Genomic DNA, 20,974 nt, shown 5'->3' with positions numbered 1-20,974 from the left:
CACGCCTGTGTCCCATGTGTGCCACCCTGTGCCCTGAGTGTGCCCAGTGTGTGTCACCCCCTGTCCTGGGTGTGCCCGGTGTGTGTCACCCTGTGCTCTGCCTGTGTCCTGCCTATCCCACCCTCTACCTTGCGTGTGCCTTGCGTGTGACATCCTGTGCCCTGCATGTGACCCTCGTGTGTCCCCCTGTCCCCTCGTGTGCCCTGCATGTGCCACCCCCTACCCTGGGTGTGCCCGGTGTGTGTCACCCTGTGCTCTGCGTGTGCCATCCTGTCACCTCGTGTGCCACCCTGTGCTCTGTGTGTGTCACCCCGTGTCCTGTGTGTGTCACCCCGTGTCCTGTGTGTGTCACCCCGTGCCCCGTAATGTGTCACCCTGTGCCCCACATGTGTCCTGTGTGTGCCACCCTGTGCTCTGCGTGTGCCCTCCTGTCACCTCATGTGCCACCCTGTGCCCTGCATGTGTCACCCTGTCCCTTCGTGTGCCCCGCGTGTACCACCCTGTGCTCTGCGTGTGCCACCCTGTGCCCTTTGTGTGCCACCCTGTGCCCTGAGTATGTCCTGTGTGTGTCACCCTGTGCCCTGTGTGTATCCTGTGTGTGCTACCCTGTACCCCGCGTGTGCCACCCTGTGCCCTGTGTATGTCACCCTGTGCCCCTCCTGTGCCCTCCCGTGCCCTGCGTGTGCCATCCTGTACCCTGCGTGTGCCTTGTGTGTGACATCCTGTGCACTGCGTGTGTCACCCTGTGCACTGTGTGTGACCTGTGTCCTGCCCCCCTGTCCCCTCATGTGCCCCCCTGTCCCCTCCTGTGCCCCATGCCCTGTCCCCTGGTGTGCCCCCCCATCCCCTCGTGTGCCCTCCTGTCCCCTCGTGTACCACCCCGTGCGCTGCGTGTGCCACCCTGTACCCTGCGTGTGCCTTGCGTGTGACATCCTGTGCCCTGCGTGTGCCACCCTGTGCACTGCATGTGACCTGTGTCCTGCCCCCCTGTCCCCTCGTGTGCCCCCCTGTCCCCTCCTGTGTCCCCCGTGCCCGTCCCAGACCCCGCAGTTCCCCCAGGCAGGGAGGGCTCAGTGACTCGCGGCCAATTCAGGATTGCACTGGCAGCTGCTCAATAGTTTGGATGAAGAGGAGATGCTCCTTAAAAGCGTTTGAAAACACTTAAAATGACAAAACGCTGGGCGGATGAAGATACAAACGCAGACAAGATGTTCTTCGTGTTTCAGCTTTTTTTTAAAATGTTGTTTGGTGATCCTTGTTGTTGTTGGACTGGGAGCAGGAATTTCACATCTCCCGGAGCATTAACCRTTCCCGAAGCACAGGGTCCGGGCTGTGCGGGCTCTTTCCAGTGCAGCACAGGGGGACAGGGCTCTCTTATCCTCCCCTGGCTTTTCCTGGGSTCTCCAGGGTGTTTGGAGCAGGGTGAGGGCTCCCCGGGCACTGCCAGGGATGGACACTCCATTCCCAGCTCAGCACTGGTTTTGTGGGCAGTTGGAGCTGGGGATCCCTGCCCGGCCCCGGCAGCAGCAGAACCWTCACCCCAAACCCTCTGCTCACCTCTGCTCTCCCCTCTTTCAGGCCGTGGAGCTGACAGCGTTCAAACCCTCAGGTAACATTTTTCTCCATCACTTTCTGWAATATTTGCTGCTGTCGGTGCTGTTGTTTCCTGTGGCTGTGTTGGAGGGCTGCCCAGGGGGCAGCTGCTTTCTGCTCGGGCTAAAAATTGTATTATTCCTAAAAATTGTATTATTCCTAAAAATTGTATTATTTCCACACTGCCCTGATGGGCCCTGTCCTGCACAGGCTGGTGGCAGCTCCGTGCCCCCTGAGCAGAGGGAGATGTGACAGAAAGTTCTGGGGGTGCCATGATCCCGGAGGAGGGAAGATGAGGAAGGTGGGCTGTTCTGACAAGGCTGGATTTATTAAGATTAAAAGCAGCCATTTAGCTTCTTCTGTTTCAGGTTGTAGAAAGGCCAATGTCACCATGGAGGTGGGTAGAATTAAAACCAGAAATCCCTCCTAAGCCCCAGAGCTGTKCTTGATGGCAGCTCCCTGCTACCTCCTCAGCTCCCCAGCCTGGCTTTGGGCGAGTCCCCAGCACCTCAGGATATAAAGGGAGCATATTCACCTTTATTTTCTTTAAAACCACTGCTGGGTACTCCCAGTGCAGCTTCTGGATGGGAACCCTCAGGTGGGCAGTGCAGGAAGGACACACCAGGGATGGAGTGATCGTATTTTCTCTGCATTGTGACATTTTCTTTTGTCAAGGCGAGCAGTGCATTAGCAGGTTTCTGATTTTGCTCCACATGAAGTGTCTAAGCAGAGCATCCTCAGACTATTTTCGAGACGATGCCACCCAGAAGCAGCRCAGCTTTCCTCCCCACAGTGGACACATGAGAAAGGCAGAAACGGTGGCACCCGGGAGTAGCTGAGCAGTGGCATTTTGGGCACAGCAGTGGGGTCAGTGAGACCTGCACCCAGCAGTGCATTTGGGCTCTGTCCACCCACCCTCACCTGCTTCTGCACGTTTTATGCCCCACTCGTGTTATTGAACTCCAGCTGTGCAAAGAAGTGGGTTGTTTAGTTTGGTTTTCTTTTCTCAGGCGAGCCCTCAGTGTGTTTTTAAAAGCCCAGGTGTGCACAGAGGGCGATGGGGCACCAGGCTGGGCTCGGTGCCACGGGGTTCAGGGTGCACAGCCACCCTCCCTGCGACCCCCCGAGCTGCCCCTGGCTGGGCAATCCTTGAATTGGGGTGAACGGGAACATCTCGAAGCAGAAGAGCTCTCTGCTCACACTTGTGCTGGTGGAGCCAGCACAGCACCCGTGCTGCTCCTCCACGCTCCAGGCTCAGCCACAAGAGCTCCCAGCCATGAAAGAAGGTGATCCAAGGCTGCAGTGCCCAGCTGCAGGGGTGCTGCAGGAGATCAGGGGTGCTGCAGGAGATTAGGGGTGCTGCAGGAGCTCAGGGGTGCTGCAGGAGCTCAGGGGTGCTGAAGGAGCTGCAGAGGTGCTGCAGGAGCTCAGGGTTTCTCAGGAGCTCAGGGTGGCTCAGCCTCACACAGGTTTTTCCCATCCTGTCTGCAGAGTAAAGCTCTGCGGAGCTCCTGGGTGCCAGCGTGGGGCAGATCCCCACACCACAGACACTGTCGCCTCTTCTATTTCTTGTTTCCCAAAAGGTTTAARGAAAAGAGACGTTTAGCCCCAGATATCTTTATGTGAAAGCTGCCAGCTCCAGCAGGAGCTCAGGCAGAGGCCCAGGAGGAGCCAGGAGAGCTGCACTGGGTCCAGTGGGGTCCAGCACTGTCTGCTCCAGGGCCTGAGCTGGGACAGCTCTGGGGCTGCAGAGACAGAGAGTGAGCCCCTGGGAATGGGATGGTGAGGRTGAGGGTGGATAAAACCCGGGTAAATCCCAGGCCGGTTTCAGAACTGGAGAGATGGGGAGTTTTGCAGCGTGGCTGTGACAAGAATCAGACATGGCCTCCCCCCAGGAGGGCTCAGTCCAGCAGCAATTCCTCAGTAATGAGCTCCAGCCCAKCTGCAGGAGCTGCAGGAGCAGCCAGCGCTGCCCGGCTTCATTACACACTTTTTGTGAGCGGGGGTGGCTGGGGGGGTCACATATTTGCACAAACAATGAGTCCCATCTTCCTTGTCTTGGCAAACAAGGGCTCCAAGAGGCCTCCACATCCTCCATCTCCTCAAGTGATGGCTGCTTTGTTTCCCCACGATAATTTCATTATTCTGTTTGAATACATTTATATGTTGCTAAGCCACACATAGCAACATGGATCTTGTCTCCATGGCCCAGCCTTCCTCTGATCGATACTGAGTAATTCTGCAACTCTCCCCATATTGTGTTAAATGAGACTGGTTTGCTGTCATAAGGAATTTATAAATCTTTGGGATCCAAACGCAGGGATTCAAAGCACAGGGAGAGCTGTCCATGCCAGTCGTGGTCACCAATCTGTGCTGGGTCACCCCTGGTGCCACTTCCTGAGCAATCCCTTGTGCACCCRTGGAGGAGGTGCAGCCCATGTGGCACTGCTTCCTCCTGCCATGGCAGAGCTGCTATTTGCCTTAAATCCCCTTTAAAGGTCCTTGCTCCCCACTCTCAGCCTGGAACGACTGACCAGGCCACAAGAGCTTTCCCTACAGCCTGGCCCRTGCAGGGAGGCTGCTTTGGCTCCCTGCCATAAGAACCATGTTCCTGAGAGCCCCAAAGGGACAGGGAGGTCCTGGCACGGTCCCTGTGCCCCAGACAGGCAGGGCTGGCTGCACCCACAGCCCTGTCCCWGGSTGGGTTTGGGCTGTGCTTTGTGCCAGTGCTCTGCCTGTGCTCCTGCTGCCCTCCCCTGCTGCCAGCACTGCTCACACCTTCTCTCTGCCAGCACTGCTCACACCTTCTCTCYTCTGCTTTAGGTCTCTGAGAAGTTTCTGGGTGACAAGCTGACAACACCGAGGCTCCTCCAGCAGGAAGGAGAGCAGGTCAGAGGAGCTGGCTTCCCTTGGAGAGCTTCCAGCCCGGCCAGAGCTGTTGSCCTGMACTCCTTCCCAAACCAAGGCAGGGRCACTGTGGRGCCACRTCACCGCCAGCACCCCTGGCAGCGCTTGGTTGTGTGCCCTTGTCGCTGATGCCAGCAGAGGTTGTTCAGCCTGGGGGCTGGAGCAGTGGGATGGGATTGTGCCCAGCTCTGTGCCCAGCTCTGTCCATGGCACCGTGCCCAGGCAATGCCCAGCTCTGTCCCGTGAGGATGGACGCACCCCTGGGCCRGGGCAGGGCTGGGGACGGGCTGGGGACGAGCACACACACTAGGGAAGCCAGCAGTGCCTTCAAGCCCTTTCCAAACCAGCTGACATCAAAAGCATCTTCTGCTGCTTAGGACAAAACTCCTCTCTCTGCTCCTCTTGGGTCCCTGCCCGGCCGGCCTGGCCCCGCGCCAGCTGGGAGCTGCTTTCCTTCYCTGCTCTCCTGTTAGTGTTTAGAACATAGAAAATGTGGTGGGGTTTTGCTGATTATGACAGTAAAGAATGATTTCAAAGACAATCTCCTCTCCTTGTTGCGCTGTGTCTGAGGGAAGGGGTTCATGTCCAGCTCTACATGAGCCCAGTGGAGGTGGTTTGGCCACGGTGCAAGGACCAGGACACTGCCCGCTAATTGCCCATAAATGTTGCTGTTCCTGCACTCACTTGCAGAACATTCCAAGAGTCTCTGTGGCAATTCCCAGCCACACTGGCGTCCCCAGTGCCCTGAATCACAGCAGCAGCAGCCCCCTCCTGCAGCCACAGTGTCCCACAAGGGCAGGTGGCACTCAGGAGTGCCCCATGGACACCCAGCCCTGCCCCTGCCAAGCACCAGCCACCAGGACTAGAAASACGGTCAAAAAAAGACAAAGTTTGCAATTTTAAATGAACTGCAAAATTTATTACAGTGGTTTGCTCCTGACAAGGAAGTTGGTAACCTTCTGCTTGGGAAAGGAGGGGAAGGAGAGGGGAAGGGCAGGGATGAGACGGAGGAAAGGATGCGAGAGACAGAGAGAGACACTTAAGGACACTTATCATTTTCTGAAAATAAAACATCTTTTACCTCCCAAACATTTTCTCCAGTTCTTTAAGTTCACGAAAAGAAGGTGAAATCAAACCACAGACTTCAGGAGGAAAATGCACAAACGTGTTAAAGCAGAGACAAACATGCTCTTCTGTGTCTAACAAGCTTCACAAACCGTGCGGCTCCTCAAGGCACCGGCTCTGCAGAGCTGCAGTGTCCCCCGGGCACAGGGACATCCCCTGCCCCAGGGAACAAACCTGAGCCACCCCAGCCATGCTGCAGGAGCCGCAGAGCTGGGGCTCTGTGGGGCAGGAGCTGTGCTGGGCTGCCTGGTGCTGGGGCACAGCAGAGGAGAGCACAGCTGAGACCGAGAGAAAGCAGCAGAGAGAGTCCAGCATGGCCCAGTTTGGGGGCTGAGCCCCCCAGAGCTCCCAGACCTGTCTGTGTGCCCCTGTCCCGTGATGGGAGAGGAGCAGAGAGCTCTTTGCCTGTGGCTTGGCACAGATTTGCTGTYCCTGGGGACACGGCAGAGTCGAGATGGGGCTGGGAGGCCCAGCATGAAGTGCAGGACAATCCTTCTTCCTCCTTGCCCACTCAGCCACTCTGCAGGGGGGCTGCAGAGCTCCCCAAGGCTCCCCAAGCTCCTGGACACAGGGTCCCTCCTGCGTGGCTGCTCTGCCACCGTCTCCTGCAGACTGGACAGAGCTGTGCTGCCCATGGCAGCTSTGGGCACTGCCACAGCCACAAAGCCAGAACTGCTGCCTCCAGCACCAGCAGGCACTAGAAAAACCAACCTCAGCTGAGCATTCAGTGCTGCCCATCCCTGCCCACCGTCTCTTGGCCAGGGCAGCTGCAGGACACAGAGGTGGCAGCAATTGGGGTCCTGGCACAGGGGGTGTGTGGGGTCGGCACGTCCAGCCCAGCCCCAGCATTCCGGGTGCTTCCTGCAGAAATCCTCCACCTCCGTGTGCTCCTGGAGACACCTCAACTGCCATCAAACCACAGCGTGGAGGGGKTCACCTCCCCTCTGTCCTGCCCTGTGCACGAGGGGCCCTGAGACATGGGCAGGGTTGGGGAGGGATGGCAGCAGTGACGAAATGCTGGTGGGGGCAGCWGGAGCGGGGCAGAAATAGGAGAAAAGCCAGGACTGGCTTTAYMRTTCCTTGGTGCTGCTGAGYYRGGCTGGYAAGGGAYGGGTTTGGGCACCAGGCGTGCRGAGGAGCTGGGGGTCAGCGCTGCCAGCGGGRCAGGGTGGCACAGCCCCATAACCCCGGCTGTCCTGGCTGCCTGTGACCCTTTGGGGTGTCCCAAGAGCGGAGGTTGCACAGCATCGCTGAGGAGGGCAGAGCCCCGGGCACAGCCCTGCCCCGCTGGCACCGCTCAAGTCCGCTTGGCGTGCAGCATCTCGATGAGGAGGTTGTTGCAGGGCACCTCCCCGCTCAGGTGTTTGTGGTACAGGTACTCCTCCGCCTGCAGGCTCAGTGCCCGCACCTCGGCCAGCCACAGCAGCAGCTGCCGGAATTTGTCCGTGGAGTGCGGGTAATGCACGGCCGTGTACTCCAGCAGCGCCGCGTTGGCCTTCTCCTGAGCGTCCTTAGCCAGCGGGTGGTTCTCCAGGTACTTCACATCTGCAGGGGGAGGATGGGGTGAAACGGTGCCAAAGTCACCTCTGCGCCCCATCTGTGCCACGCTGTGCTGGGTGAGCCAGGAGGGACCCACACTGCTGGGTCAATGTCCCTCACACACAAAAAACAGCACAGGAGGGACCCACACCCTCAAACACAAAAACAGCGCAGGAGGGGTCCCACACCATCCCTGCCCACCCTGCTCCCCAGGATTCCCCTGCTGAAGGCAGATTCCAAACCCCCTGGCAATAGGATTCGTGTCTCGCTGCCCTCAGTGCCCAGGAAGCTGCAAAGCCAGAAGGTGTTGCCAGCTGTGACAGCTGGGAGTCGCTGCCATCAGCTCTCCTTAATTCCTGAAGGCCAAGGAAGCGGCTGAATTAATTCCCTGATAAACCTGGACTTTCCAATGTGGCAACCAGGCTCACCAGCCTGGAAACCCTAATCCTCTGTGCCTCRCCAGGGCCACAGCAGCTCCCCATAATCCTGCTGCCAGTGGGAGGCAGCTCATCTGCAGTGGCACCGAGGAGCAGGGGGACTCAGCTGTCTCTGCACACAGATTTGGGTGGGTTTAGGGAGCCAGAGCAGGGTCAGCTGTCCCAGCACACAGATTTGGGTGGGTTTAGGGAGCCAGAGCAGGGTCAGCTATCCCTGCACACAGATTTGGGAGGGTTTAGGGAGCCAGGGCTGGGCACTGCCCGTCCCCACCTCCAGCTGCACACAGTGACCGTGCCACACCCCTGCCAGCACAGACCCATCCAGGGCACATGGATTTAGGGGATTTACTGTGCAGGACCAGGTGCTCAGGAGCTCTGCCTCAGTCACGGCTCTGCTGCCCACGGCCCCTGACGCATGGCCGAGGTGCCACTCCCTGGCTGGAAACGGGGACATCTGGGCACAGGTTCTGGCTGAGGCAGTTGGAGTTTGGGGCTCCCTTTCAGGGCCTGTGGGACCCAAGGCTGCCCAGGGGTCAGGGCTGGGGGTCACAGAGCCCCAGCAAGGGGAGGCACAGCTCAGCTGGGCTCTGTGAGCCCCTGGAGCCCCAAGCTCAGCCCATGCCACAGCCAGGACGGGCACTGTGGGTGCGAACACAAAGGGCACAGGTTGTGCCCAAGCACAGTGTATCACATCACCCTTCCCTTTGCACTCTGATGGCAGAYTTGCTCCTATTGTCTCCTGCTACCCGGGTTGTTGTTATGAAATCTCTTTATCTGCATAAGGTTATTGTGCATGTCATTAAAAAAAGAAGTTATATTGATAAATGTCAAATCTATCCCCTGAGTTGGCTCAACAATAGCTAGTTCTACTTGATGAACTCACCTGGTTCTCTGAAAGACCCTATTCACTGTTTAATTGAATATTTGAATAATYTTTTCATTCCTGCAAGGAATAAAGAATGTTGTCCAAATAACATTGACTCACTTCATTTAGAGACACTGCAGCAGTTGCAAAGACTGTCCTGTGACAAAGCCTCCCATCACACATACAGATATGCCTGGGATTATTTCTATGCCCTCAAGTGTTCTTCCTATTCACAGCTCCTTTTGTTTGGGAGAAGCTGCTGATAAATTGCAAACGCTTAAGGGAATGTGGGCTATAAAAGCCTCTCTTCCTCCCCTCCCCAAGAGTAGCTGCTTCATGAATGTAAGTCATGAAATCGAATGATAGGTCAATCCATTAAGGCTCTATTAAGCCCTTCTGTAGAACAAAGCTAACCTGTGCCGTCCTCATAAATATTGCTATTTTGAGAAGCCCTAATTTTAATTAAATCTCTTTACCTGCTCAGGAGAGAAATCTATTTAGAACTCAAATGGCAGCTCTTGTGAGCAGGGCTTGGCTTTGACTGTGCTGTGGCAGAGTGGTAAATGTGGAAATTCTCTTGTTAAAGGCAATTACATCCTGCACATAATACACAATCCTGTCCTCTACAGCTGAGCCTGCGAAGGGCAAATTACTCCAAGTGAGCTCTGCAATATGGAGAGAAAAAGTTGCATTTGGGGCAAAATGATGTATGGGAAAACAGAGCTATTGGATTCCACGGCGTCCCTGAAAGCCGCTGCTCTGGGGGAGCCATCGGGAGGACACTGCTCTGTCTCGCTGTGCTGGGGGACACAGGGGGACACCGGGGACACAGAGGGACACAGGGGGACACAGGGGGACACACGGGGACACAGGGGACACAGGGGGACACAGGGGACCTGGTTCTCCTGGTGCTGAGACCGCGGGGCAGCGGCCAGGGAAGGTCCTGGCTCCGGGCACGAACCCGCCCCCAGCTCCTTCACTCCCCAGCCCGGGCACTGTTTGTGCCACACCTTATCACTGTTTGAGCAGCGAGTTATCGTGCCTCTTTCCTCTGGATTTCTAAACAGCTCCGGAGGAAAGGAAAGCTGAGGGAGGAGATGCTGCAGGTGCAGGACAGGATAGCAGAGCTGCTCCCACCTCTGTCTGTGCAGGGACCCCGCGGTGCGGAGGGGTAAACACAGAGCAGGACTGAGCAGGGACAGGGCTGGGGACATGGATGGGGACAGGGACAGGGCTGGGGACACGGATGGGGATGGGGACAGGGCTGGGGACACGGATGGGGATGGGACAGGGCTGGGGACACGGATGGGGACGGGACAGGGCTGGGGACACGGATGGGGACGGGGACAGGTCTGTCACAGACATGGGGGGCTCACCATGCCACAGCCAGCCCTCAGCAGCCGCAGGGACCCCGGGGGCAGGGGTGGCAGAGCTGCTCTGCCGCTCCAGGGGCGGTTCAGGCTCCGGGGTTATTTAGTCTGGGTGAGGTGGGAGCGTGTGAAGCCGCCGCTGTGCCCGACCGCAGGCTCCGGGCTGAGCCCGATGGGGAGCGCWGAGCCCCGGGCTCGCCGGTCCTCTGACGCAAATCCCGGCAGATAGGGCTGCTCGGGCCGCGGCCGCCTCTGTCAACACGCCTGTTTTCCCTCAGCCRTATCAGCGCTTGTTTCCCTGCCCGCTGTGACGGGAGAGTGACCAAAACAGGCTGCTTTTGGCCGACAGGGTGACAATGTCCCTGCGGCTGTGGAGCAGAGTCCAGCCCYGCATGGGACACGTTTCGGATCCCCGGTGAGGGGCGGACAGGCAGTGCCGGCTCACACTTCTGGCTCCTCCAAAGGGTTAAAAGCCCCTTTGTCACACAGCGGAGCCTGGGCTGTGTGTCCCCTCCAGCCCAGACCCTCGTGCAGCAGCACAGCCGTGACCCCAAAGCAGCCACCCCACTCCCCAGGGCCCCCTCACTGCACTCACCGAGGCTGAAGAGGATGAGGAACTTGAGGCAGACGAATTCGTGCCGATCCACCTGCAGCGAGTGCAAGTGCAGGACSAGCTCCTGTGCCCGCAGCACCAGCGTGTGCAGGATGGAGCCGGCCTGGGCTGCGATGGCTGACATGTCCACCTGCGGGCACAGGGAGACCGTCAGCCTTGGCACAACCCCAGCACCCCAAAACCTGCTGCAGGGCACCCCACACAGGGCAGGGGGCACGTCCAGCCCTGGGCACTCACTGAGAATTAGGGGTGTCAAAGCAAAGACTGATGAGTGGAACAGGAACACTGTTTGAAACAGGGGCCCTTCACAGAGTGCTGGAATTGAAGRCACCACATCCCCAAAAGCCACCCCAGGATGGGAAGGGGCCCGTCCTCACATCCCACTGCAGAGAGTACACATGGGGCTATTGATCTTTCCATAAGAAACATTATTGTGCACAACCAGGAGCCGTGTGACAGGACAGAGTGGGAAGGGACAGGATGGGACAGGATGGGACAGGATGGGACAGGACAGCGCAGGAAGGGACAGGACAGGGCAGGATGGGACAGGATGGGACAGGATGGGACAGGATGGCACCTTCTGCACAAGCAGACCCACAGTGTAACACCACCACCTGTCTGCCCTATGCCACATTGGCCACACTGAGATGAAAAAAAAGAAAAAAAAAGTCCCACTGTTCCTCCATGCAGCCCCTGCCAGCCCCCACTGCCCCTCCAGGGCACCACCACCATCCCAGAAGCCGATTGTCACCTCCTGGCCGGTGACCAGCAGCACGCTGTGCTCCTTGCCATGCTGCAGCTGCCGGTAGACGTGGTCGAACACCAGCAGCTCACTCCAGCAGTTCTGCAGCAGCTTCATCTGGTCACCCACCTGAAAGAGAGAGGCAGCAGCACGGTGACACCCACATGCTGCACCACACAGCACCCACCCTGMGCCTGGCAGAGCTCACACGGGACAGGGGTGCCCTGGGGTGGGCACGGAGAGCAGGAGCTGCCCCCCAGAAAGGGGACCCTGGGCTGGAGGAGAGGACATGGGCAGGTGGCTTTCCAAAGCTGGCTCCAAACCAGCTCAATGTGTTTCAGTGGCACTTGTTGGTTCTTATCAGCACGGGTCTTCCCCCACCAGGCACAACCTCCCCAAATCRCACACACAAATTTAACAAAATGACCGCAGGAGGGACACACAGTGGCTGCACAAAGGGCCTGTGTGTCCAGACAGCCCCTCTGGATACTTTGAAATGAAGAAAACAGTGCCCATGCTCGACTCGGTGCCCGGGTGGCAGGTTTGGGGGAGCTGTGCCCTGCAGCTGCCAGCMCAGCCCTGCCCACACACCAACACACGCGTCATCACGGGCACTTGTACCAGTGTGTGTGCCCAAAGAAACACCTGGGATGGTCCCTGTCACGGGGGCACCAGCTGGAAGGGTCCCCAAAGCTCCCACAGGGCACTGGGGACTGCAGGCAGCACAGTGCCCGGCGGGATGAGCAGAGCCAACATAAAATCCCCTCCAGGCCCCTGTGCCAGAAGCTGTGGCAGGGTGCAGGGCATGCTGCTGTGCTGGCACAGAGCTGAGCTGCCTTCCCCACTGCCCTGCCAAGGAGCAGCACGGGTCCCCAGCTTCATCCCCTCRGCACTGCTCTCCAGGGAACCCCAACTCCTTTCCACAAGGAGCTCAATTCCTGCCCTGCCTGGAGCCCCAACTCCTGCAGGGCAGTGCAGAGAGAGGGTTGGGATTGCAGTGCTGCCTCTGCTGCCTTCCTGCACAGCAAATCCAGGGCCAGCATTGAGCTCTGCAGGGCCATTGTGCTCCCCCTTTAATAGAGGGAAGACAGATGCAGCATCACAGGGCTGGATAATGCCCTCGTTTTGCTGAAGAGGCTGCAATAAACCCGTGCTGGGAGATTGCAAAAGGAATAGAAGCCAGATGAGAAAGAGCTTTATGGTCTCRGAGCCGGCGCTCCCCTCGAGCCGCTGGGATTTGTCTCTCGAGTGCAGTGGGTGGCCAGAGCTGGCCGTGTGACATGGGCTGGGGGACAGTGACAGTGGCACCAGTCCTGCCCAGTGGCACCAAGCTGGCCGTGGGCACTGCTGAGACCGTGCTCACCTCATCCCCAGCCAGGGCTGCAGCCACAGCTCATGGCCCTGCACTGCAGAGCCTGAGACTCCTGCCCAGCTGCCCAACAAAACACGGGAAAAAAGCTCATTCTGCCCTGTAGAAAAATGGAGAGTTTCTGTAGTGGTGACCCTTCAGAAGGCGAGTGGCCGGCTGTGACGGTGGCCAGAGCCTGTGGGAGCCAGGGCCAGCCCAGCTGCACGATCCTGGCCAGYGTCAAGAGCCTCTGCTCTGGCTCAGTCAGGCCGTTGTTTTGGAAGTTCTTTCCTGTGCCTCATTCCTGAGCGGGATGAGCTCCAGAAGAGACAGACAGAAAGTTTTGCCTTGAAAACCGTTTTTAAAAATTAGCTTTTCCAAAGAAAGCCTTTCAACAATTTTGAAATCTTATTTTCTCCCTTTTAAAAATTGCTAATCAGCTTCCCCCAAACTCCGTGTGGGGTTCTGGTCCCTCTCCAGAGCCCCTCAACACATTTCCCYCTGTGTGGCTGCTGCAGGGCCGTTCCCTGGGCAGCACCGTGGAGCGTACAGTGCACCAGAGCCACATGGCCATGGCACGGGGAGGGTGTGCTTGGGGGCATTTTGGGGTGGGGTGGACTGGGTTGCTGTCCCAGCAGCAAGCTGGGTGGCAATGGGTACTGGGCAGCCCCYCAGTCCCGCTCTGCTGTGGGGGTTTTGGGCTGGGGCTGCTGTCTGTACCCCACTCCAGCCCCCAGCACAGCGCTGCTAATGGAGGGGCACTCAGAGGCAATCAATCCTCCCGGCGAGGCGGCAGCACACACGCTCTCGCCGTTAAAAGTTAAGCAAAGGATCTTCCTCTTTTAATGTCAAGGCTTTTCCACAGAGTGCTTTATCAAGGGCCTGATGCAAGCTGTCTTTGAGAGGCAATTTTTTCTCTTTTTTTTTTAAAGCGAGCATTTAACCCATTCACAAAACATGCAGTGAAACCCTCCCACACTGGAAGAGCAATCCTTGATGGGCTGCAACCCACAGAAAATGCAGTTCTCTGTGGGCAGGAGCCTGGGATGGTGCAGAGGGGAGGCAGGGCGTGCAGAGGGATGGTGCTGCTCGGGCACAGGGCTGAGGGATCTCCATGTGGGTGTGGTTCACCCCTGCAGCCCTCCCTGAGGGTTCAAATGTGCAAGGTAGTCCCTGAGAGTGTTGGGGCTCCCCAAAATTTGGGGAGGCCACATGGGGACAGTGCAGTCCCGCTGTGCTCTCCACTCCCTGCACGGCCAGTTTGGGGCATCCCCTGCTCCGGGAACCAGTGCTTTGGGAAGGAGAGTGACCCACCAGCTGTCCTGCTTTGGCAGGAAGCCCTGARCTGGCTCAGGACATCCACCACCAGCCCCAGGAGCACTGGGATGCCCCCAGCCTGCCCCCCAGGCCTCCTCCCAGATCCCAGGGGCAGGGTTTGCCTCACAGCACTCCGGGCAGGTGCATGGCACATTCAGCATCCCAAGGCGTAGCCAAGGCAATCCTTGAGCACAAGCAGGACTCAGGACTCATCCCCTTGGCTACTGAGAAGGGCAAAGGTGGATCAGCGTCCTTCAGCCACCCGCAATCAAAACCCCACACATGTCCAAGGTCCCCATTGCCCTGACCAAACAGCACCACAATAGGCATCTTAAAACAAATACCCATCAACACCAGTGTGCCCAGAGCAGGATCCCAGCTCCCTGCTGGCCCCATGCTGCTGCAGCCCCTCAGTGCAGGCACATGGCTCTGCAGGCAGGGGAGCCTCACATTTCCCCCAGTGCATGGGATGCTAAACATTGCTGTCCACGAGCAGAAGGAGATTTTAAATCTGCCAAAAACGCTCTGGCCATCAGCCAKGAGATGGGGTCAAGATGACCCACATGTTAAAGGCAGAGAAGCAACTGACTGCAAATAGGCTTTGTCGTGGTTCTGGAATCTCTAAGCACGACGGAGGGAGAGCAGCCCMGAGACAGACCCAGAGACTGCAGAGAGCCCTGGCTCCGTGGGAACGCTGCTCCCTCAGCATCCTCCCATCACTGGAGCTCGCCTGTGGATAGGAGGGTGTTTGCCCCAGCCCTTGGCACAAAGGGGCTGAGGAGGGGTTCAGCATCCTCCTACCATGGCTGTGCCGTGCCCCTCCAGCAGCGCAGGGACCCACCGCACACCCAGCCCAGCCTGGCCTTCGGGCTGRAACCGTGGCAATTTGTTTAACATTCCTGGCTGCTCATCCCAATCTAAAGGTCACCGCAACCCTGTGTACACAATATTGATATGTAGGTATGGCAGTGACACCTACACAAACCAGGCTGTGCAGATGTGMGTGTGTAAACCACACCAAACCAGACATAAAGTGAGCGTGCAAATGTGTGTTTTGTGCCCGTCCCTCTGTCTGTGTCCCTCCATACATATATAAAAAAATTACATCTGAAAGGACAAAGTTGCCTGAGACTCACGACCCAACAAAATATATTTCACCCCCGGCCCATATTTTTCTTCCTGAAAAGATGCTGCAAATCTTCCCTCAGTCCTGACACATCTCATCTAGACTCAGTTAAAGTTCGTATTTATGGGCGTCAGCGCTGACCTCTTCCACCTCCGCCCGCGCGGCCTCGCGCCGTGGCTGCCTGGCCGGCCCTCGATAAACAAGCGGGCCCCCAAATCCCCTCTGCCGTGCAGCGTTATTAGTCTTGCCTCCGAAGGCCAGCGCAGTCCGTAATTCTCCTGCTGGTGACACGAGATGAGCGCCGCGACATCAGTCTCCCGGCGGATTGGCATGGGGACCCTCGTTTGTCAGTGGCAGACTGACAGAATTACTGGCCCTTAAATGAAACGATATATCTGGGAAGTTAAATCTGTTTTCAATCTGACTGCCCCGCGCCTGCGGGCGGACGTGGCGTGTGAGCCGATGTCAAGAGGCCATTAGCCCATGGCCCCCTCCTTCCCTGGGCGCAGTGCTGGAGCCAGGGGGGCTCTCCCCGATGTCCCCCAGCCCAGCCAGGAGTGCTGGAGACAGCAAAGCACCCACTCTGCCTGTCTAGATTGCTGGGGTGGGAATAGGAATGGGAACAAGACTGGCCAGCTCCAGGGAAAACTGCTCCCRCTCTCCCTGGGCAGGGACAAAAGGCTTGTGAGGCATGAGACAGTAGTTCCCCACGTCCCTGAGGATTTTTCTTCTCCAGGCTCCCTCTGAGGCCCCAGGGAGAAGCCAGGTTTCTGAATGGCCCTGTGGAAGCAGCATGGGGGTGCTGGGAGGGYTCAGGCAGGGCAAGCCACGATGGGGCAATGTGCCCACACCTCCCCTTCTCATCCCATCCCCGWGGTGTCAGCCTGGCATGATGCCCTGGAGGGGTGTCCAGCACGGTGCCCTTCCAGCTGGATCCCCACCCTGGCCTCAGCCAGCAGCCCTTCCCTGCTGGGACTGGGGCCGTCACCTTCACACAGCCCTTCCYAGGAGAAGGAGAGGGCTCCTGGCATCCCTGCTCCGAGGAGCCCCCAGCACCCAGCGGGGACTGCCGGCGCCATCGATCTCGGAGATTGCGATGTTCCTCCGTGCTGCTTTAGGGCAGAGCCATAAACTCTGCGCCAGCACGAGTTCATTTACCGCCCCGGCAGCCGTTGGCTTTTATGTGCCAGGCAGGAGCAGGAACGGGGATTCGGGATCTCAGATCAATTCCTGCTCCCACTGGCTGCTCTGAGGAAAAGCCACCACCCTGGCCAGGGAGAATGCACCGTGCGGGGTGGGCAGGGGACAGCCAGGGGACACCAGGGACACCAGGGACACTGGGGACACCGGGGACACCGGGCACCTCCGCTCTGTGCTGGGGCTCTGACAGGAGGGAGCCAGGATGGGCTGTGGTTGCTGCAGTTCCTGTGAAATGCTGGCAATGCACCCCACAATCACCCTGTGCATGAAGGCAAAAGGTGTGATCTACCAGGATGGCAGCGATGGGACCAAACCCRGTGTCCTGAGCATGTCCTGCTCCCAACAGGACACCGGGAGCTCTGTCCAGGTGAGGCTGGTGGCACTGCCATCCCCCCCAGAGCCCCTGGCAGGAGGAGCACCCACCGACACCGATTCACACAGGAACAGCCTATTTTGGTGGCGCAATCAGGCTGACAATGGAGTTACAAGGCTACACAGCAATACAGCTGGGAACTGGATTTACACTGTTTACAATATCTCCTGCAAAACAACAACCACCCTGTTCCCAAAATCCAGGCTGGACACTGATATGATTSAAACAAGCCCACCCCACCCCCACAATGCCATTTCCTGACACTGTTCKGGCAGCTGGGGGTTATTTTGAGCCACAAGGTTTGGCCACACTCAGCCCCATGGCACCCATAGKGCAGGGAAGAGCCTGACCCTGTCCCATTGCACAGTCCCACTGGAAGAAGGTGATTTTGGTCAGAGCCAGGGAGCATAGCATCCTGCTGGAAACAAGAGAAAGCACCTGAGTCTCACAGGTGCCCCAGGACATTGCTCTCTGGGTTTGGCCATGTTGCAAAATTTTATCTCCCATTTTTGCACCAGTTTAGGATCTTAAGTCAGCCCAGGACATGAATGAAGAATTTCTGAAAGCTTGGCAAGGTGTGCAGGATGGCAGAAGCTGCCCCAGCCCTGCTGCCCCAGGCCTGGCCCCAGTCAATGTTCAGGGGCTCTTGCTAGAGGGGATCTCTTGGCAGGATGGAGGTCAGCTCTGTGTCCCCCATGTGAGCACACTCATGGGCTGCTGGCAGCAGACRTGGCTCTGGAGAGAGCTCAGGGGTGTCCCCTGCCCCAGCCTGGCTCTAACAGGACCCACCTGACCACATCAATTTTCCTCCTAAAGGCGGAGGAGAGAATTRTCTCAACTATAATTCCTCAACGTTACATTTTTCAATTATATCTTGAGCTTGACACCACAGTCACTCTGCCGGCGATTGCCTCAACACCTGCCCCYGGGCGTGATGAATCTGAAATCATCAGCCCCACACAACAGTGGGAATCGCTCCAGGATGGGCCCTGGTGCTGGGAGCAGGACTGGGATGTGCCAACAGATCTGCAGYGATGGCCCTGGGTTTGTCCTCACAACATTTCACCCTCAATCCACAGACACATCRCAGCAGCCTCAATCCTGCCTGCCTCTGCTGTCCCCCCACCCATCCCCACCGACAGATCCTACCTCCAGCTCCTTGAAGAAGATGCAGCTCCGTGCCCACTCCACGATGGAGAAGAGGGTCTGGTCAGCCATCTTGCACATGAGGCCAAAGGTGCTGAGCTTCTCGTGCCGCCCTTTGCCCTGCTCCTGCTGCAGGCAGGACAGAATCCGCGCCTTCACCTGCGCCTCGTCGGGCTCCAGCTGCAGCAGCTTCAGGATGACCTCGGGGATGTCAGGGGGGGAGCTGCCGGGGTAGGTCTCTGGGTACATGTAACTGGGCACGGACTCGTGGCCGTTTGTRTAGTGGTCGGGGTACTCGGATTTGATGGTGCGGTTGGGGAAGGAGGGGTAGTGGTAGCCGGGCAGCGGCGCGTGGCCGGGCACCGTCATGCCCAGGGCCGGCGTCCCGTAGGGGCTGCGCTCGTAATCCACGGGCGTCAGCGCCGCCGGGTTGGGCGGCAGGGTCTTGGACATGGCGTGGATGCTGTGGATGGTGGAGGACAGGCTGTAGTCGCTCTGCACCGGGGACATGATCTGAGGCACCGTCTCCAGCTTGAAGCCGTTGGCACGGATCAGAGCTTTCTTCTGCTGCTTTAAGGCACGGTCCCGCTTGTACATGGGKCCAAACTTGTTCCTCCCTCCACGCATCCGATCTGCACGGACAGCTGGGGACAGAGAGAGGGCAGAGGCTGCAGTGAACCCACACGGAGAGAGACCAGGCTTCCACAGGGCACAGAGAAAATGCTGGCAGACATAACTAAGTGCCAAAAAGGGTTTGGGGGGCACTGGGGAGACCTTCCCAGAAAGCCAGCGGCAGGTTGTGTCACTCCCAACCCAGCCAATGTCACCCTCAGAGCTTCTGGGGACTGCAGGAAAGGAAGAGACATTTGGCTTTCACCACAAAGAGAGCTGGGACACAAAGCAGCTTTCATCTGCTGTGGGTTGAGGGGACAGCCCTCACAGCCTGAGCAGAGGAGGGGGTTTGACACCCACTTTAATTTTAGCAGCCCCTGTCACTGGAGCAGYTCTGGCATTTCCCAGTTTCTGCAGAGCCTGGGACCCCACAGCCCCCTCGGGACCCTGGTTCCCTSCATCCAGGCTGCACTTTCTGCAAATCTCTGCCCCTTTGTCGGGCAGCCCTGGCAGGGTGCACTGGCCCCAGGCAGGAGGCTGCTGGCCCTGGGGGTGCCAGTCTCAAAGAGGGCTCTCCCGCTGGCACAGTCCCTCTGATGGCTGCAGCAAAGTAGATGTTCCCATCAAACACCCAAAGAAAACCAAGGATCTGCCAACATTCAGGGGAGCGGGGACTTCTCTGCAGCAGGACCATGTCCCCCTGCACCGCCTGGCTGTGCTTTCTGCCCTGGCATCCCCTTGGGAGAGCCTCAGATCGCTGCAGGGCAGGAGCTGGGGGCTGCACGGCAGWGAGCATCAAAGGCAAAAAGCCTCTGCTAGTTTGTGTTCCTGCTGACAGCCAGCGGGTCTTGCTTTGAGTCTCAGTTTTTACCTCTGCCTTTCTTTTGCCTACTTGTCCTGGGGCGCACGGCCAGCCCCTCCGGAGAGCTGGAGCACCACCCCAGCGCTCCCAAGGCAGGCTGCAAAGGCGGGAGCGTGGCCGRGAGCAGCAGCATTTCCAGGACGAGCAGGAATGCGCTCCCAGGAGAGCCGCCCTGGCTTCCTCCTTCATTCTTTATTCATGAAAACAGCATCTCGCTGGGAGCGGGCGGCCAGCGGCAGCCTCTGARGAGAGGGGTGATGTGGCCCCCCGCTCCTGAGAGCCGGCCCACGCCCCTCTGGGCAGCAGAGAGTGTCCGGGGCAGCTCCTGACTCAGCCTGCGAGGGAGGCGGCCGCACTCAGGGCAAGCACACGCYCCAGCCGGGGTCCCACGCAGGCACACAGGCTGGGCTCTGGCAGCGCCTGCCACATATCCCTGAGTCAGAGCACACCGAAAAACAAATCTTACACCCACTCGAAGCGATATGTTCCCACCAGTGCTCGATTTTGGACCCACGGATGTCCAGGGATCACATCCCAAACAGACCCCTGTGACCCTGGGCAAGGGGACTCTCCTGGTGCTGCCTTTGCCGCCCCCCATACAGAGATGTGTTCACAGTCCGGTCTTTCAAACCCTCCAGAGGTAACTGCATACACCTCCTCCCCTCTCCCAGCAAGAACACACAGGGAGAAGAGGCCTTTTAATTCTCTCCTGCTCTGCGTTCCCTGTCATTTTTACCACACTTGGGATTGGGAACAATTTGCTATTTGTTGTGCCCTAACTGACAGCCAAGAAGCAAATGATGCACCCTGACTCCCAGGGCAARGGGACCCAAGTGGAGCCACCCAGGAAGTGCCTGCACCTCCAACAAACCCCTCAAAACCTTCWGCAACAAACCCCCAAGCCACACACYCTCACAGCAGGAGGGGTCTCCAGCATCCTGCAGGATCTTTTCCCAATCCCACTGCCTCGCCTGCTCATCCCAGTTCCGAGCCCTGCCTGGGACAGGCTGCTGGTGGGTTCTACCTCCCTTTGGCCACCTCCCTTTGCCTGGGCAAGGACGAGGAGGATGCCAYGGGTTGTGTTTGCAGGCTGTGGGCAGCCTCGGGCCAGGGCTGTGCTGCTCTCCCTGAGAAAGCTGCGCTGCCACCACCCTTCAGGCACTTTGAGGGGTGCCTGTGTTAACACTGCTCCCAAAATCAATCACCTCGGCATTGCTCTTGCGGTGTGGACCTGCAGACACCTCTAGAGCAGCACCTCAGAYGCCTTGCCCAAAAATACTAGGAGCTGAAAAAGGTGGTCTCTTTTTTACCACGAAAGAGACGGTTCCACGGGAATAYCGCCCTTGGCTGGGGGATTGCCTTGTCTGCCCAGCTCTGTTAAGGATCCAACAGCAGGAAAACACACAAGAAAAGGCTGTTGGGACGGCTCTGGGACTAAWGCACATTGAACACGGCAAAAACTGCTGAAAAGGGGCAGTTTGAGACCTTTTCCCCCGTGCACCCCAAGCACTGTCCCTGCCCACCTGTCGTAGGGTCCCCAACYCCTGTCCAGCACCCAAATCCCCTTGCGACATCGATCAAAACTGCCAGAGCATGCACCAAGGGATTTAGGGCACCAGTAACGCCAGCCCAGGGAGGAGAATGGAACTGGGATCTGTTTGGAAGCCAGCCCACGCCAGGAGTTCGCAGGGAYTGAATCTGCAGCTCGATGTTGTGTCTTACTCCTGCGCTTCTGCTCTCACCCCGCTCCCGGAGCGAGCGGCCGCGCTGCCAGAACGTGAAGGACTTTTCGATTAACC

General features: G+C 58.2%; 2 protein-coding genes across 2 annotated transcripts in view; one reads left to right on the top strand and one right to left on the bottom strand.

The window, feature by feature from the left end:
- ADGRD2 (adhesion G protein-coupled receptor D2) overlaps positions 1 to 2,428 on the top strand; it is a 19,646-nt gene extending 17,218 nt beyond the window's left edge. Inside the window, exons 22-23 of the mRNA XM_057372893.1 lie at positions 1,579 to 1,609; positions 2,313 to 2,428. Of these exons, the coding sequence (XP_057228876.1) occupies positions 1,579 to 1,609; positions 2,313 to 2,428 (147 nt within the window). The remainder of the gene's footprint in view (positions 1 to 1,578; positions 1,610 to 2,312) is intronic.
- A 4,494-nt stretch (positions 2,429 to 6,922) lies between these two features.
- NR5A1 (nuclear receptor subfamily 5 group A member 1) overlaps positions 6,923 to 20,974 on the bottom strand; it is a 15,959-nt gene continuing 1,907 nt past the window's right edge. The window contains exons 3-6 of the mRNA XM_057372972.1: positions 17,705 to 18,345; positions 11,201 to 11,320; positions 10,432 to 10,579; positions 6,923 to 7,170 (exon numbers count right to left, since the gene is read on the bottom strand). Of these exons, the coding sequence (XP_057228955.1) occupies positions 6,923 to 7,170; positions 10,432 to 10,579; positions 11,201 to 11,320; positions 17,705 to 18,345 (1,157 nt within the window). The remainder of the gene's footprint in view (positions 7,171 to 10,431; positions 10,580 to 11,200; positions 11,321 to 17,704; positions 18,346 to 20,974) is intronic.

Source organism: Malurus melanocephalus, unplaced genomic scaffold, assembly GCF_030028575.1.
Source record: "Malurus melanocephalus ecotype Western Australia unplaced genomic scaffold, MMel_1.1 scaffold_181, whole genome shotgun sequence".
NCBI classification, from domain to species: domain Eukaryota; kingdom Metazoa; phylum Chordata; class Aves; order Passeriformes; family Maluridae; genus Malurus; species Malurus melanocephalus.
Note: the sequence above shows the minus strand (reverse complement) of the source record. Positions and strands in the feature narration are given on the sequence as shown.